The 16,565-nt window shown below is 41.9% G+C and overlaps 2 protein-coding genes across 12 annotated transcripts in view; one reads left to right on the top strand and one right to left on the bottom strand.

Moving 5' to 3' along the window:
- Positions 1–13,450, bottom strand: part of TMEM68 (transmembrane protein 68) — a 60,927-nt gene extending 47,477 nt beyond the window's left edge. For 6 of the 9 annotated variants that reach the window (XR_009603417.3, XR_009603416.3, XM_060610550.3 and 3 more), the window contains exons 1-3: positions 13,349–13,450; positions 4,643–4,687; positions 2,956–3,349 (exon numbers count right to left, since the gene is read on the bottom strand). Coding sequence is in view for 7 of the 9 variants with exons in the window: in XM_060610550.3 (XP_060466533.1) it covers positions 2,956–3,280 (325 nt within the window). In the remaining 2 variants the exon portion in view is untranslated. Of the gene's footprint in view, positions 1–2,955; positions 3,350–4,642; positions 4,688–5,781; positions 5,805–13,306 lie in introns of those variants that run through there. The other 3 variants (XM_078441512.2, XM_060610547.3, XM_060610548.3) reach the window with 3 other exon arrangements.
- A 196-nt stretch (positions 13,451–13,646) lies between these two features.
- TGS1 (trimethylguanosine synthase 1) overlaps positions 13,647–16,565 on the top strand; it is a 43,732-nt gene continuing 40,813 nt past the window's right edge. Inside the window, exon 1 of one of the 3 annotated variants that reach the window (XM_060610544.3) lies at positions 13,647–13,964. In XM_060610544.3, coding sequence (XP_060466527.3) covers positions 13,861–13,964 — 104 coding nt within the window. In that variant the 5' untranslated portion in view covers positions 13,647–13,860. The remainder of the gene's footprint in view (positions 13,965–16,565) is intronic. The other 2 variants (XM_078441510.2, XM_060610543.3) reach the window with 2 other exon arrangements.

Here is a 16,565-nt window from a genome sequence, read left to right on the forward strand (position 1 = left end):
GTTCCCAGATTTCAAACTACGCAACAGTTTGAAAAACTGTTGAAAAACTAAACAGTCATAGTTATCAAAACAGCATGATATTGAAATAAAAACAGACACACAGATCAGTAGAACAGAATAGAGAGCCCAGAAATGAACCTACACATATACGGTCAATTTTTGACAAAAGAGCCAAGAATATGCAATGGGGAAAGAAGTCTCTTCAATAAACAGTGTTTGGGGAAACTGGACGGTCACGTTCAAAAGAATAAAACTGATAAAGAAAAGAATGTACTATCTTCCACGTACAAAAATTAATTCAAAATGGATTAAAGATTTGAAGGTTAAGACCTGAAACCACAGAATTCCTAGAAGACTGCCTAGGAAGTAAGCTCCCTGATACCAGACTTGGCAATGATTTTTTAAACCAGATTCCAAAATCAAAGGCAACAAAAAGAAAAATATACAAGTGGGGCTGTATCAAACTAAAAGCTTCTGTACAGCAAAAGAAACCATCAACAAAATGAAAAGGCAACCTGCTGAATAGGAGAAGATATTTGCAAAAACCATATATCTGATAAGCAATTAATATGCAACCCACGAAGTCATACAACTCAAAAATAGCAAAAAAAAAAAAAAAGAGGAGAAATGGACAACCATAAAAAATGGACAGAGAAAGGATCTAAATAGACATTTTCCCAGATATAGAGGTGGCCAACAGGTACCTGAAAAATGTTCAGTATCACTAACCATCAGGGTATTCACACTGAGGTATCACTTCACATCTGTTACAATAGCGATTATCAAAAAAAACAATAAATAACAAGTGCTGGTAAGGGCATAGAGAAAATCAATTATCAATTCTTGGTGCCATAAACACAGTATTTATATTTCTCTGTCTGACTTATTCCACTTAGCATAATGTCTTCAAGGTCCATCCATATTGTTGTAAATGGCAGAATTTCCTTGTTTTTAATGATTGAATAAGGAAAACTCACTTTTAAAAGAGTATCACTTATCCTAATAAAATACAGTGCCAAGTTACCATAAAAAGACATTAAAAGAGGCTAAGAACTATGCCTTTTACTTCCTCTGAGCCATAAATGTATCTTTAAAAGTACCTCAGAAAAATAAAAACACCCCAGAAGTATATATTCTATTACAAAATGAGCTTAGTGCTTAAAGTTACCTAAATTAAATCATGTCTCCTGAAATATGAATAAATTCAAATTCCTCACGCTATATATTATCCTGAAATGGGGGGGCGTATACGTAAGAGGGGGATACATATTCCCAGTAAGTATTGTCAACAATGCCAAAGAAGTTCTGTGTGCCTGTTTTAAAGACAAGCGACAGCGGCCGACACCGACGCAGTCTCTGCAGACGGGCACACGTGGAAAGCGGAAGTATCATCTTGTCTCATGTAAAACCACCATTAGAGTGTATGAGAGTTGTAACGACCGGCAGGAGCACTAGTATTCACGAGTAAATATTCCGAATTCAGTACATCAAAGGTATATGGCTCCTGGTTGCAAACCTGCTATTCAGGTATTCACCATGACGTGTGACCTTGAATCCCCAACCTGGGACAAACTTTCCACAGAGCACAGATCCCAAGAGGACAGGCTTTAGAGCCTGATATCAGAGATTGTACCCTGGCTCGTCTTCCTAGCTTCCTAGCGTGTCTTGGGCAAATAACAACCTCCCTGCTCCTCAATTTCCTCACAGGAAAACCGCAAAATGGAGATAATATGTAGACTCTATCTATTCTAACTTTTAAAATTATTAATGTATATCAAACATTCAACAGTGTATGGCATACTAAATGCTCAAAAGACTTATAAGAACGTAGGTCATATCAAAATGATGACACAATGGCCTAATAAGCGTGTTACTGGTAATCTGTGCTAACAGCAGCCTTATACTTCCATGATATATATTTCCTCCAGTACCTATTTCAAAATCTGTGCTTCCTTCTGTGTATTTCCGTGAAACGATTTTGATGCTTAACATGAAATAGAAAGCACATCTTTGTTAAACACCTACTGAATTTTTGTATAGTCCTTAAGCAAAAATGATGAATAAGATAAAAATTGGTAGAGAAAAACACCAAGTCCTTGATAACAGGCCACAGGAGGGCAATTCTCATGACGGCCAAAGAACCACCAATCATTCAATGTAAAACATCACAATCTCTCAAATGATGAAGAAAAGAATGAATATCCTGGAGAGAAACTTATTGCTATCTCATTTCTTCAAGAGACATAATAACCTCTGAAATGAAGCAAACATAAAATGGATAAATTTTGGTATACAAATTATATTTAACATTATTAGTTAATAATTCTTTTTCAAAAAAAAATCTAATTTGACTAGGAAAGTGCAAACTTACTTTGAACAAGATGGAATTAAACACTAAATAATTAAAGCATTTAAATAATTAAACCTATTTTCAAAATAGGTTTCTAAACCGTTTTAATTAGTTTCTTACTCTTAGATGTCTCACATATGCACTTTTATATTTTACGTTATCTACACTGTTGTATGGTTCTTTAAGAAAAAGTAACGTGTTTGAAAACAATCATTTAGGGGCTCCTGGGTGGCTCAGTCGGTTGGGCCTCCGACTTCAGCTCAGGTCATGATCTCACAGCTCATGGGTTCGAGCCCCGCGTCAGGCTCTGTGCTGACCGCTCAGTCTGGAGCCGGTTCCAGATTCTGTGTCTCCCTCTCTCTGACCCTCCCCTGCTCGCACTCTGCCTCTCTGTCTCAAAAATAAACAAACACTAAAATTAAAAAAAACAAAAAAACAAAAAAAACACAATCATTTAAAAAAAGACATGTAAACGCACAATGCATGCAGACAGATGAAAGGAACTAGGGAAATATCCCTTGTACTTTTCAGTATCACGAACGGTGAGACAGTTTCAGTGCCACACACGTGAACGGCAACACAGACAGCAGGGGACTCTTGCTTACCGTGCCAAACTGCTGCGTGTCCGTCCCAGAGAGTCGCCACCGTCTTCCTTGCACCGTCCCATAAATTATGAGAGTAGGCTTCTTTTAATACATTCTTCCTCTTATAAATGTGTAAGAAAATAATAGTAAGATAGAGAAGAAAGATAGTAAAGTAAGGAAGTATTAAAAGTATTAGTGGTGTAAAAACCCACAAGAGATAGTTTGCAAAATTCAAATAGTCCTCCAACTGCTCCACACCAAACCATCCTTCGAGGATGTGAATCAGACAAGTCATATAGGGCACAGAATCCTGTCCTATACCGCAGGTTTGATTTCTGTCTATCATCTTTCTTTAGGTGAAAATGACAAATTCAGTCTCTTTCTTCATTGTCATGGTAGGTCTTTAATTTTGCCACTAGAAGGGAAAAATAATCCAATGTTATTCTCTTCACAACTGAAAAGTTAAATGTTTCAGTCTACATAAATACTATAATCATTTTTTTACATTTTTCTTTTAATGTTTATTTTTGGCAGAAAGAGAGAGAGAGACAGAGCATGAGCAGGGGAGGGGCAGAGGGAGAGGGAGAGGGAGAGGGAGACACAGGCTCCAGGCTCCGAGCTATCAGCACAGAGCCCGACACGGGGCTCGAACTCACAGACCACGAGATCATGACCTGAGCCAAAGTCGGACGCTCAACCAACTGAGCCACCCAGGCACCCCCCCTTTTTTTTTTTAATTTTTTAATGTTAATTTATTTTGAGAGAGAAACAGAGAGCAAGCAGGGGAGGGACAGAGAGACAGGGAGACAAAGAATCCAAAGCAGGCTCTAGGCTCTGAGCTGTTAGCACAGAACCTGACATGGGGCTCAAACCCATGAACCGTGAGATCATGACCTGAGCTGAAGTCGGATGCTTAAAAAACTGAGCCACCCAAGCGCCTCTTATTTCATTTTTTTTTTTTTTAATGTTTGTTTATTTTTGAAAGAGAGAGAGAGAAAGAAAGAGACCGCCCCCAGGGGAGTGGCAGAGAAAGAGGGAGACACAGAATCCCAGACAGGATCCTGGCTCTGAGCTGTCAGTCAGCACAGAGCCCCACATGGGGCTCCAACTTACAAACCGTGAGATCATGACCTGAGATGAAGTCAGATGCTTAACCAACTGAGTCACCCAGGTGCCCCTACAGAATCATTTCTTAATACCAAAAAGGAGTACATTGTTCATGGTTAACTTTGTTGCAGATTTAAACGTGAAAATTATAAGGTTTCATTTGCATGCTCATGAAGCATGTCAGGTTTAGCTTTTGAAATAACTCACAAGCTATAATTGAGAAGGAAAATAAACCTGATGAAGAATGAGATTTCGGATTGATCTTAACAATTTCACTTACATCTTAAGTGGATCACACTGAATGTTTGTATCTTAAATTGGGCTATGTTGACATAACTGCTCTTCACAAAAGAAAGCATCAATATTTGAGTCAATAAAAGTAACCCAATTCTTTAGGAAATGATGACATACATTTGTGTGTACTGTCCTTTACAAGCAGGTTTACAAAAAATTTCTCTGTTCTTTTGACATTATGCAATAATAAAAATTTATCAGTGTCATTTTTATCTTGTAGTCACTAAAATTTCTCTTAAGGCTTCAATGACTGAACCTATAGCCATACAATTATTTTATGCCACTTATCTCTAAACCAGTCACTTACCAGAAATTAGGCAAATATCTTGTCCCAATCTTCAGTGTATATGTTCTGGAAAACACAGTATACAAAGAAAAATATGCTTAAAAAATATAATCATTAATATCTAGAGTTAGAATTTCCATAAAATAGCAAAAGACATTCACATATGTGTGACAAATATTATAACCCCACACTAGTGTATCACAGTTAAATCATTCTCGTGACCAATGCTTTAGTGAGGACAACGCTATACACTTATTTCCAGTATATAAAGCCCCACCTAAGACTTTCTTTTAAAATTCAGAGCTAGGAGTGCCTGGATGGCTCAGTAGGTTAAGCACCGGACTTAGGCTCTGGTCACAATCTCACGGTTTGGGAGTTTGAGCTCCACGTTGGGCTCTGTGCTGACAGCTCAGAGCCTGGAGCCTGTTTCTGATTCTGTGTCTCCTTCTCTCTCTGTCCCTCCCCTACTTCACACCGTGTCTCTCTATCTCTCTCAAAAACAAATAAGCACTAAAAAAAATTCAGAGCTATACAAAATTTTTGCTTCTTTGGAGAAAAAGTATGAAAGCAAAATGTATAACTGAACATGTCTCTTTTTAGTAACTTTGCCAAATAATAAGTTGATGGTCAAATATGATTTTCAATATATAATTACATTAGCTCTTATGATCATGTTCTCTACACAAGATTTCCTTCTTTCATTCCTGTTGTCTTAGGTTCTGATTCTATTCTTAGAGACATTTTGTCATCACTGCATACGACATAGTCTTTACAAAAATCATCTCAAACCCTTTGTAGATGAGACAAGAAGACATAGTAAAGAAAGGGGTGGAGGAAGAGGTAGAGACAGATACACAACAGCAGTTATACGTTCGTTGTCTTTATGCCAAGATTATCTTGCTCCCTGACTTATTGGCAGGCCCTGCGACCTAACTTGGTCTTCCAGGGGTGGAGGATTTAGTCTAATTTCCTTGTCACCAATGGCACTGATTGTGAGAAATGTGGGCCTGCGATGATAAGAGAAGCTAAACACGGCACATGCTAAGCCCACAAGCTGGGCTTTATTTTTTTCACTGAAATATATTGGACACACGATGTTATGTTAGTTTCAGGTGTTCAACACAGTGATTCAAAAACTCTGAATGTTTTGCTGGGCTCACCACAAATGTAGCTGCCATTTGTTACCATACAGCGACGTGGGCTTCAATTACATCATATTCTCATCAACCCATCTGAAGACTTGAACCCGTATAATGTATCAGGATGTGGTCATTTAGAAGGCAATATAAACATAGCAAAACTTACTACTTTTTAAAATTAGAGCTTTCCCCCAGTAACATGGCTAGAACTACGAAAATGGAAAGTAAGTGTTGATGACGATGTGGAGAAATTAGTACCTTCATATGTTGTCGGTGGGAATAAAAACGATGCAGCCAGTGTGGAAATAAATCAGTTTGGCGATTCCTCAAAAAGCTACACATAGAGTTACCTTATGACCCAACAATTCTACTGCTAGGTACGTATCCCAGAAAACTGAAAACACACATTCACACAAAAATTCGTATATGAATGCTGATAGCAGAATTACTCCTAAGGACCAAAAAGTGGAAACAATACAAATGCCCATCAACTAATGAATGGATAAACGAAATGTACTACACCCAAACAATAGAATATCATTCAGTCATACAAAGGAAAGAGGTACTGGCTCATGTTACAACAGGAATGAACCTTAAAAACATACGAGGTAAAAAAAAGTCAGACACGAAAGGCCGCCTTTTACATGATTCCATTTATATGAGATTCCCAGAAGAAGCTAATCAGTAGAGACAGAGAGGCAAGTGGCTTCCAGGGGCTGGAGGAGAGGGCAATGAGAAGTGACTGCTAATGGAAATGGAAGTGTCTTTTGGGAAGAATGAAAAGGTTCCGGAATTAGATAGTAGTAATGGCCGTACAACCTTGTGAATATGCCAAAAACCATCAAGTTGTACATTTCAAAATGGTCCACGTTATGGTGAATTACACCTCCACAAAAAGAGCTTTTAAAAAATGTTCATAAGTTAAAGTTTATGATGGCTTCTCAAATATGTTAAAAGGAGCTTCTCCTAGGCCTAAAAACCAATCATTTTGATCCGACCCTTACTGCTTAATACAATTGCCCCCTCTAAACTAGTCTCATTTCCGATTTTAACAGGATCATAAAATCTTGTGATTTTAAAACCTTCTTTAGTACCTCCCCCGCTCAAAATTGGTAATAGAACTATACCTCTTATGCTCAATTACATTTTCAGTTATCACACATACTTAACAAACACATACAACGAAGAGGGACAGCACACAGGCGCACATCCAGGGACAGAATTTATGTGGACATCTTCATGCACAGTCCCTGAACTGTGCCCCCGTGCTGCAGGAAAGGGCCTCCTCCAAAATGGTCATCCTCGATTTTGATTTAAGCCCTTTCAGAACCGGAAACTCAAAAGTTGTCCAATTCCATCTTCAAAACCATCCATCAATCCACAAAAGATCGTCCATATACTTACCTGACTGTAACTTTTCCCTGCCGGACCTAGTTCTACACCATAGAACTTCTTCTGTGAGACACGGCACAGCTATGATAAGCTGTGAAATCCCGTTTTCTAGTCAGAATCCTGAATTCTTTTGGGGCGCCTGGGTGGCTCAGTTGCTTAAGCGTCCAACTCTTGATTTGGGCTCAGGTCATGACCTCACAGTTCTTAAGAAGGAGCCCCGCATCAAGGCCCTGAGCCATCAGTGCACAGCCTGCTGGGGAGTCTCTGTCTCCCAGTCTCTCTGCACCCCTTGGCCCCCTTGCGCGTGCTCTCTCTCAAAAATAAATAAACATAAAAAAAAAAAAATCTCAGTTCTTTCAACCACTCCTCAGACCCTAGCGTCATAACCTCTCACCACTCCGGTCACTCCCTGTGACGGACTCCAGTTTGATATTGAGAGCAACAGGTACAGTAACCCACCTGTGCCTCAACTTGCTAAAATCTGTAAAACTGGGATATGGTAATAGATACACTACGTTAGATGACGCTAGGTCATGACGCTATGGAGAAAAATCTACAGCGGGGTAATCGGAATATGGAGCTCTACAGCAGGCAAGAGGGTAGGAGGGGGTTGCGATGTTTTAATATCATAGCCCAAGAAGGACTCCTGAAAGGTACATTTGAGCGGAGACCTGAGGAAGTGAGGAAGCAAATGATGTGGGAATTTGGAGAATTCCTGGCTAAAATAAAAGCAGACGCAGAGGGTGTGTACTTGGTAAGGTGAGGAGCAGCAGGGTAGCAGGCTGAGAAGAGTGAAGGGAGAGGGGTCAGAAATGGGCAGAGAGGTAGCACTGTGGAACTCTCTAGGCCAGCTTTCATCTTAAGTGAGCTGGAGAGGGCACCAGAAGAGACAGACAGCCTGACTGCAGCTTTAAGTGACCACTGTGTTGAGAATACACTGCATAGGGAGCAAAAGAGAAGTTAAGGCAGTAAGTGAAATGCTGAAAATGGCTCAGACAAGGCTAACAGAGTGAAGGTCTGTCTGTAAGAGACCATCAGTTTCTGGATCTATCGTAAAGATAAAGCCACTGGAATTGCTGATGAACGTCTGTAGAATGTGAGTGAAAGAGAGAAGTCTGGGAGGACTGCAGTTTTGGCAATGTGGGCTTGTATTCCAGGAGACTCTGTCACTTCCTGTGTGACCTAGGCAGACCTAATATTGCTATGATCACCACTGTTATTAGCTAGCTTGAGAAAAGACGGAGTTACAGGAAGAACAGGTTTGAGAGTGGTCTCGACATCAGAAATTCAATTTAGAACATGTTAAGATTCTAGTAGACATCCAAGTGAAGACCTTTAACAGGCAGCTGGACATACAGGTCAGCAGGAAGATCAGGACTAGAGGAATACAGACATATATTCCTCCTGGGGGGGGGGGGGGGAATCTAGAATGAAAAGGAGTCCCCAGGACTGAGCCTTGCAGCCCTCAACATTTTAGAAGTTGGGAAAACCATGAGTTACCAACACTCTCCTTCCAGGAATGGCACCCTGTGTGTCAAAGTAAGGAAAGAGTATTCAGCTGTTTCAAATGATACTGAGAGGCCTAAGAAATAATCATTGATCACTGCGTTTTACAACACAGAGACATTGACAAACCCTGATAATTAAGAAATATTTTGATACAGTGAGGATGAAAGTCAGGTGGAGTAAATTCATGAAAAAAAAAAAAGGGCAACAAATTGGAAACAGCAAATATGGACAACTCTGCAGAGAAATGCTGACACAAAAAGGAACAGAAAAATAGGGTGAGTATCTAGAGGGGAATGTGGGTCAAGTTTGTTGTTTTAAGATGAAAGAAAACAGCAAGCTTTAATACCAATGGTAATGGGTCAATGGGAGAGTAAGAAAGAGATGATGCAGGAGAGGAATAATGTTGGGACCGGTCCTTGACTAGACCACAGGGGATAAATACAGCGTCTAAGACAGGGGATGGCCCAGAGAAGACTATGCCATTGGGTTATTAATTCATTTACTCAACATATACTTACTAAGCAAGTAGTTCGTGCTCCACACTATTCTAAACACTTGAAGATACATCAGTAAACAAAATCATATGAGAAAATCAGGGTGCCTGTGTGGTTCAGTTGGTTAAGCGTCCCACTTCAGCTCAGGTCATGATCTCACAGCTCGTGGGTTCGAGCCCCATGTCGGGCTCTGTGCTGACAGCTTGGAGCCCAGAACCTGTTTTGGATTCTGTATCTCTCTCTCTCTCTGCCCCTCTCCTGCTCACGCTCTATCTCTCCCTCCTTCAAAAATAAATAAATATTAAAAAATCATATGAGAATGGGGCGCCTGGGCGGCTCAGTCAGTTGAGCGTCCGACTTCAGCTCAGATCATGATCTCACAGTTTGTGAGTTCAAGCCCTGCCTTCGGGCCCTGTGCTGACAGCTCAGAGCCTGGAACCTGCTTCGGATTCTGTGTCCCCTTCTCTCTCTGCCCCTCCCCCACTTGTGCTCGCTCTCGCTCTCTCTCTCTCTCTCAAAAATAAATAAATGTTAAAAAAAATTTAAAAAACCCATATGAGAAAACATATGTAAAGCACTTACAATAATATGTCTGGCACATAGTAGGCACCTAACAAATACCAGCTAAATATAGACCTTACCTGTGTTCCTTCAAATCCGTGACAAAAAATGTGGACCAAGACAGTGCCCTAAAACCTGCCACTAAAGAACTACCAGAGGAGTCTGAATAACAAGCCTTTGAGTGGATAAATACTTACTTTCAATAATATGAAAATTGGCTTTAGAAGTCAAAGAATGCAACCTCTTAATTTTGCAGAAACCAGTTAAAAAGAGAAAGCCAAGTTCACTTGCCCAAAGTTACTAAATTAATTCAGTGAAGAACCAAGGACCAAAATTAAAATCCAGTTCCTACTTCCTACTCTGGTTTTCACTACATTCTCTGTAATATCTCTGTCCCTCTCTCTCTAACAGAAAGCTGAAAATATTAAGATTGCAATTTCTGTCTTCACACTACTTCTGCCTGGCCCTTGTCCCCCTCCAATTTACCACGGGCTAAATTGGACTCCTTACCACTTTGTTTTGATCCAATTAAAAACTATAATGGTTAAAAGTGGTTTGGGGGGAGATACAGTATTTTAATTACCAAAATAACAGGTTACTCCAACCAAAAAAAAAAAAAAATCTACAATCAAACACAGTCCTCGCATCACATATTAAAAAAATATCGTAATGTTGACATTGATAGTGAAGAACATTTATTGTAATTGACTTTACACACTTTAAAATAAGAACATTTCAAAAACTAATAAATCAGAACAGAGGATTTCTTGTTTTCTGTAAAAACTTAAGTTAATAAATCTGTTTAAAAAAATTTGGGGGGGAAAGCAAACTGGTACAGCCACTCTGGAAAACAGCATGGAGGTTCCTCAAAAAGTTAAAACTAGAACTACCCTACGACCCAGCAATTCCACTACTAAGTATTCATCCAAGGGATACAGGTATGCTGTTTCGAAGGGGCACATGTACCCCAATGCTTATAGTAGCACTATCAACAATAGCCAAAGTGTGGAAAGAGCCCAAATGTCCACTGATGGATGAATGGATAAAGAAGATGTGGTCTATATATACAATGGAGTATTTATTACTCAGTGATCAAAAAGAAGAAATCTTGCCATTTGCAACTACGTGGATGGAACTAGAGGGTATTATGCTGAGCGAAATTAGTCAGAGAAAGACAAATATATGACTTCACTTATAGGAGGACTTTAAGATCCGAAACAGATGAACATAAAGCAAGGAAAGCAAAAATAATATAAAAACAATGAGGGGGACAAAACATAAGAGATTCTTAAATACAAAGAACAAACAGGGTTGCTGGAGGGATTGTGGGAGGGGGAAGGGCTAAATGGGTAAGGGGCATTAAGGAATCTACTCCTGAAATCATTGTTGCACCATGTGCTAACTTGGATGTAAATTATAAAAAATAAGTAAGTTATAGAAAGTAAAAAGAAAAAAAAATTTTTAACATTTTTATTTTATTTTTGACAGAGAGAGAGAGACAGAGCATGAGAAGGGAAGGGACAGACAGAGAGGGAGACACAGAATCTGAAGCAGGCTCTAGGCTCTGAGCTGTCAGCACAGAACCCAACACAGGGCTCGAACTCATGAGGTGTGAGATCATGACCTGAGCAGAAGTCGGACGCTTAACTGACTGAGCCACCTAGGCACCCAGAAATAGATCTATTTTTTAAACATCCATTATCAGTACTTTTAGCACCATGGATGGCAGCAGATCAATTTTTTACTTTCAGTATATAAGCCACATTAAGGATACATTGAAAATGCCAATTAAACTAAATACTCGCTGAAATAAAATTAATTTTCCTTTTCCTTTCTGCATTTTAAATAATTGTTTAACAGGGGGATAGGACTCAGTTCTAGCGAATAAGCATTCTACTTCAAACCATCAATAAAACTGAAGTGTATCTAATATCTCCATTAAAACATCTGGCAAACCTAGTAATTTTATCTTTAAAACAATATCTTTTAGGGGCGCCTGGGTGGCTCAGTCGGTTTAAGTGTCCGACTTCAGCTCAGGTCATGATCTCACGGTTTGTAGGTTCAAGCCCAGCATCAGGCTCTGTGCTGAGAGCCAGAGGCCTGGAGCCTGCTTTGATTCTGTCTCCCTCTCTCTAACCCCTCCCCAAGCTCACTCGCGTGCGAGCTCTCTTCTCTCTCCCTCTCTCAAAAATAAACATTAAAAAAGTAAAAACCAGGGGCGCCTGGGTGGCTCAGTCGGTTAGGCGTCCGACTTCAGCTCAGGTCATGATCTCACAGTCCATGAGTTTGAGCCCCGCATCGGGCTCTGTGCTGACAGCTCAGACCCTGGAGCCTGCTTCGGATTCTGTGTCTCCCTCTCTCTCTGACCCTCCCCTGCTCATACTCTGTCTCAAAAACAAATTTAAAGAAAATTTAAAAAATTTAAAAATAAATAAAAACAATTACCTTTTAGATTTCAAGTTTCAAACTCTAACTTCTGATATGAACTACCTTCCAAGGTTTGGGATTTTTTTTTTTGTTTTTTAAACCCCATGTCCTTCAACTTTTAGCTAGAATCTTGCATTCTGATAATTACTGTTCTACCTTTTTTTTCCTTAACCTATCCTCACCCCCCAAATGTTGCACATCTATACGGGTGTATCTGTAACTGGGCAGCACTCTTATGAGCCTATCTCGGACACCAGGTGGAAATAAACATTTCATTCGAAAATTAATCTTCTATTTCTATCCAATAGTAAATGCGACCAAAACATTAAGGACTGTGTTAAACATCCGGATTTTATCTCAGCTTTAACACAGGCTAAAGAAGTAACAATGCCATTTCAGCATTAACAGCACAACCAAGTCCTGAAACGCTCCAACCACCCCCAAGTCTGAACTTGCTTCTTTAAGGAAGCTGCCTGGGCAGTCTCAACGAATACCACACCAAATACTAACTTCCTTTTTCAAATCTAGCAGTGGTGTTCCAGTTTTCGGCGTCCTGGTTATGTGCACACGCATTTTTCTTACGCATCGGCAGCCTGAGGGCAGAAATCTGTTCCACAGGCTGCCAACCCCAGGGACCAACGCAGTGCCTGCGCGCACAAAGTAGGTACCCACTCAAACTATTAATAGCACACGAGCGACCGGATACACAGTTTCGTTTAGTCCTTCCAGCCGCCCGAGGCGGCAGGTACTACTAGGTACTACTATTCACCGTTCCTATTTTACAGATGATCACAAAGAGGCTCAGAAGGGTTACTTCGCTTGTCCGGATCACAGAGGCAGCAAAGGGGCATCAAACCAGGATTCCAAGCCTGACTCGTCCGGAAGCCTTCTTAACAACTTATTCCTGCGGCCTCTCCCGTACACGCCCGTGATCCCCCCAGAAGGCTCGATTCGGATCCCGGAACCAGAGGTCGCCGGGCAAGCCCCAGAGGCCTGTAGTGAGGTTCTGACACCTCGCCCCGCCGCCTAAGTTGAGATGAAACGAGGTTTTTAAGCGCGGGGGTTGGGGGGGGGGGGGGGAGTGATGCGCGGCGGAGTGAAAGGGCTCGTTGTGACCCAGACAGGGCCACCCCTCCCCGCCACTCCGGTGCCCGAGCTTACACCGAGTACTGCGGGAACCGCCGGGGACTCCGGCACTGCCTCACCGAGACGAGACTCGCGGTCCTGGCGGCTCAGAGCCCCGCGAGACTGATGCGGAGCCGCGCGCCGGAAACGGAGGACAAGAGGAGGACCGACGCGCCTCTGGCGGGAGGGGCGGAGGCGGCTCGCCCTCACCCTCGAGCAGCGGCGGGAGCCCTTCGGTGGCTCAGCGACCCAGGGAAGCGGAGAAATTTCAGCGGCCAGCGTTCTGCCCCACGAGCAACCTGTGAAGAAAAAGACAAACACCCGCGGCAGCCCGGACCGCGTTGAGCCGAGCACCGCCTGCCGCCCCGCCCCTTCCGGGGCCGCCAGGAGCCGTTTCCGGTGGCGGCCCCTCCGCTCGCTGCGGGCTCGAGCACCCCCGGGCCAGTTTGTAAACTCCTGACGTTCCCCCGCCCCCCCCCCCCCCACCGGGCGCGCCGGCGAGACCTCTTTTCGGTGTCCGGGAACCAAGCAGAGGCCGGGAAGGCCGGTCCCGTGCCGCTGGTCGCAGGGCTTCCTGCTCCGAAGTGGGAAAATGTGCTGCGACAAGTGGAGCCGCGTGGCCGAAATGTTTCTCTTCGTTGAAGACCTGGAGGAGGATTGTAAGATCCTTTGCCTGTGCTCCAGGGCATTTGTGGAGTAAGTAAAAACGCGTCCCTCTTCATTTCTAGCCCGGTTCTTGCCCAGAAATGTAGGCCTCGCAAGCCACGTGTGATTGATCCCCGAAGCCGTGGCTCAAGTCGAAGACCCGTGGGCAAGGTGGTTTCAGGAAAGAAAAGTCCTCAGAGTTCACGGAAGGTCGCCTATTACCGTTAAGGGAAGGGGGAAATCGACTTTGTCGGCTGCTGTGAAAAGATGCGGCAGCTGATTGATTTCGTTTTTATAAACCGAGGGGACGTTTAAAAATCGGGGGAAGCGAAATGTCAACGCCCCTTCAGGGGTGTGACAGCTCAAGGTGAAGACTTTAAGATGAGTACCTTTTGTTGGTTAACATTTTTTGAAAACCTTGAGATTTATTCAAGTGCATATGCGCAAAGAGCTTCCAGTTACCCGAGATAAAAGATTTAACTATAATTCCATCAGTTTTCAGCTGTATTTTTGGGAAATATTTGGGGTAAAAATTGCCCTCCGTGGAAGGAAGATAACCAGTGGGTGGGAAACAAGGAACTAAGGAATCGGATTATAGGGATGACTGTTCGCATATCGGGTGTGTGAGTTAGACGCTTCTTTTTTCCGTCCCTAAAACAGGTATGTTTTCACAATGATTTCCAGTGATTTCGCAGGCTTATTGTTAGATTCAGCCTGTGGAAGTAAATTTCATGTGCTGTACTTTTAATGTAGTTTAATGTGGGGGAATTGAAGTTTGAATAAATGCTTACAGTTACTGTGTTTGTGTGGAGTAATCGGAAAATTGATCCAAAAAGAAGTTAAACATGATGTTTAACTGTTAAAAGATTGCCATCTTTGCATACGTGCATGCATGTGCAAATGCTTTCTGTGGTTCTTTGTATTAGGTACCCTGGTAGGCCCTGGGGTATAAGACACAGCCTGTCGCTACACCATAGTAAGACAACTGTTAGATAATTATTTAGCGAATTACAGTCGTAGGTGCTATAGGAGAGGAGTACAGGGGGCTGTCATAGCAAAAACCTAACCTTTCTCCAAAGATCACAGAGATTTCTTTGAGAAAAGTCGCTTTTGAAAAGAGGTCTAGAGAGGGGCGCCTGGGTGGCTCAGTCGGTTAAGCGTCCGACTTCAGCTCAGGTCATGATCTCGCGGTCCGCGAGTTCGAGCCCCGCGTCGGGCTCTGGGCTGATGGCTCGGAGCCTGGAGCCTGCTTCCGATTCTGTGTCTCCCTCTCTCTCTGCCCCTCCCCCGTTCATGCTCTGTCTCTCTCTGTCTCAAAAATAAATAAACGTTAAAAAAAATTTTTTTTAAAGAAAAGAGGTCTAGAGAGTGGAAGTAAACTGGGGTATGTTTGAGTGAGAGAGGGAGCGACAAGCAGAACTCTGTAAAAAGTAGAAGAAAAGCCAAGTCTATATACCTACTTCTTAGCCTGCAGCCAGATGAGTCTCGGGGCTATCTTCATGAAGCCTTCTTTCCACAAAAAAAAAAAGGAAAGAAAGAAAGGGAATGTGAGTTATAAAATGCACGAAGTTGATGGGGCACCTGGGTAGCTCAGTCAGTTAAGCGTGACTCAGTCAGTTAAGGGTCCCGACTTCAGCTCAGGTCGTGATCTCACAGTTTGTGAGTTCAAGCCCCGCATCGGGCTCTGTGCTGACAGCTCAGAGCCTGGAGCCTGCTTTGGACTCTGTCTCCCTCTCTCTCTGCCCCTCCCCCGCTCGTGTTCTGTCTGTCTCAAAAATAAATAATAAACATTAAAGAGAGGTTTTTAAAAAAAATGTAAAAATTTGAGGAAAAACTGTCATGCCATACCCGTACAAAACAATATGCTACTAGATTTCAATTAAAGCAACTTTATTTAGAACACAATTTAGGGGGCTCCTGGGTGGCTCAAGTCTGTTGAGCTTCCAACTCGATTTCAACTCAAGTCATGATCTCATGGTCATGGGATGGAACCCGATGGGCTGGCGATGGGCTGGCATGGAGCATGAAAACTGCTTAATATTTTCTCTCTCTCTCCCTTCCCTCCACCCCCACCCCCCAACACACACACACTTCTTCCCCCTGGTATACACGAACTCTCTCTCTTTCTCTCTCAAAATAAAAATAAATGAATAAAACACAATTTAATTACCATATAAATCACCGATTACTTTGAATTTAGTCTTTTTGAACCAAAATGTTCATTTTTTAAACTTCATATAATTTCATACATATTAAAACTTAGAAGCTCTACGTTGCTTTTAGAAGCCGCATTCTGAGTTCAAAATAGGTAAAGAGAAAAGAATGGCTTTTTCCTTTAGATCACTTAATGCTCAAATTATAACCCCTTAGAACAAAAACAACTTGGAAATACCTTGAAATTATTTCCAGGAGAAGTCCTGGGGACTTGGAGACATGCTGGCAGTTCAGAGGCTTAATAGTGTAACTCTGACTTTCCAGGTAGAGAAAAGGTCTGTTTCACCATCTTAAAATAGATTGACTGTTAGCAAAATTCTAGAATAGATTATTAAACTGAAAAATAGAGTACCATACTTTGGAGCAGAAACAAAACGAGCATTAGCATAGGTGCCTAATACCTTCTTAGTATTGAGTTGACTCTCATACTAAACTAAA

The sequence above is a fragment of the Panthera onca genome, chromosome F2, assembly GCF_046562875.1.
Source record: "Panthera onca isolate mPanOnc1 chromosome F2, mPanOnc1 haplotype 2, whole genome shotgun sequence".
Classification (NCBI taxonomy): domain Eukaryota; kingdom Metazoa; phylum Chordata; class Mammalia; order Carnivora; family Felidae; genus Panthera; species Panthera onca.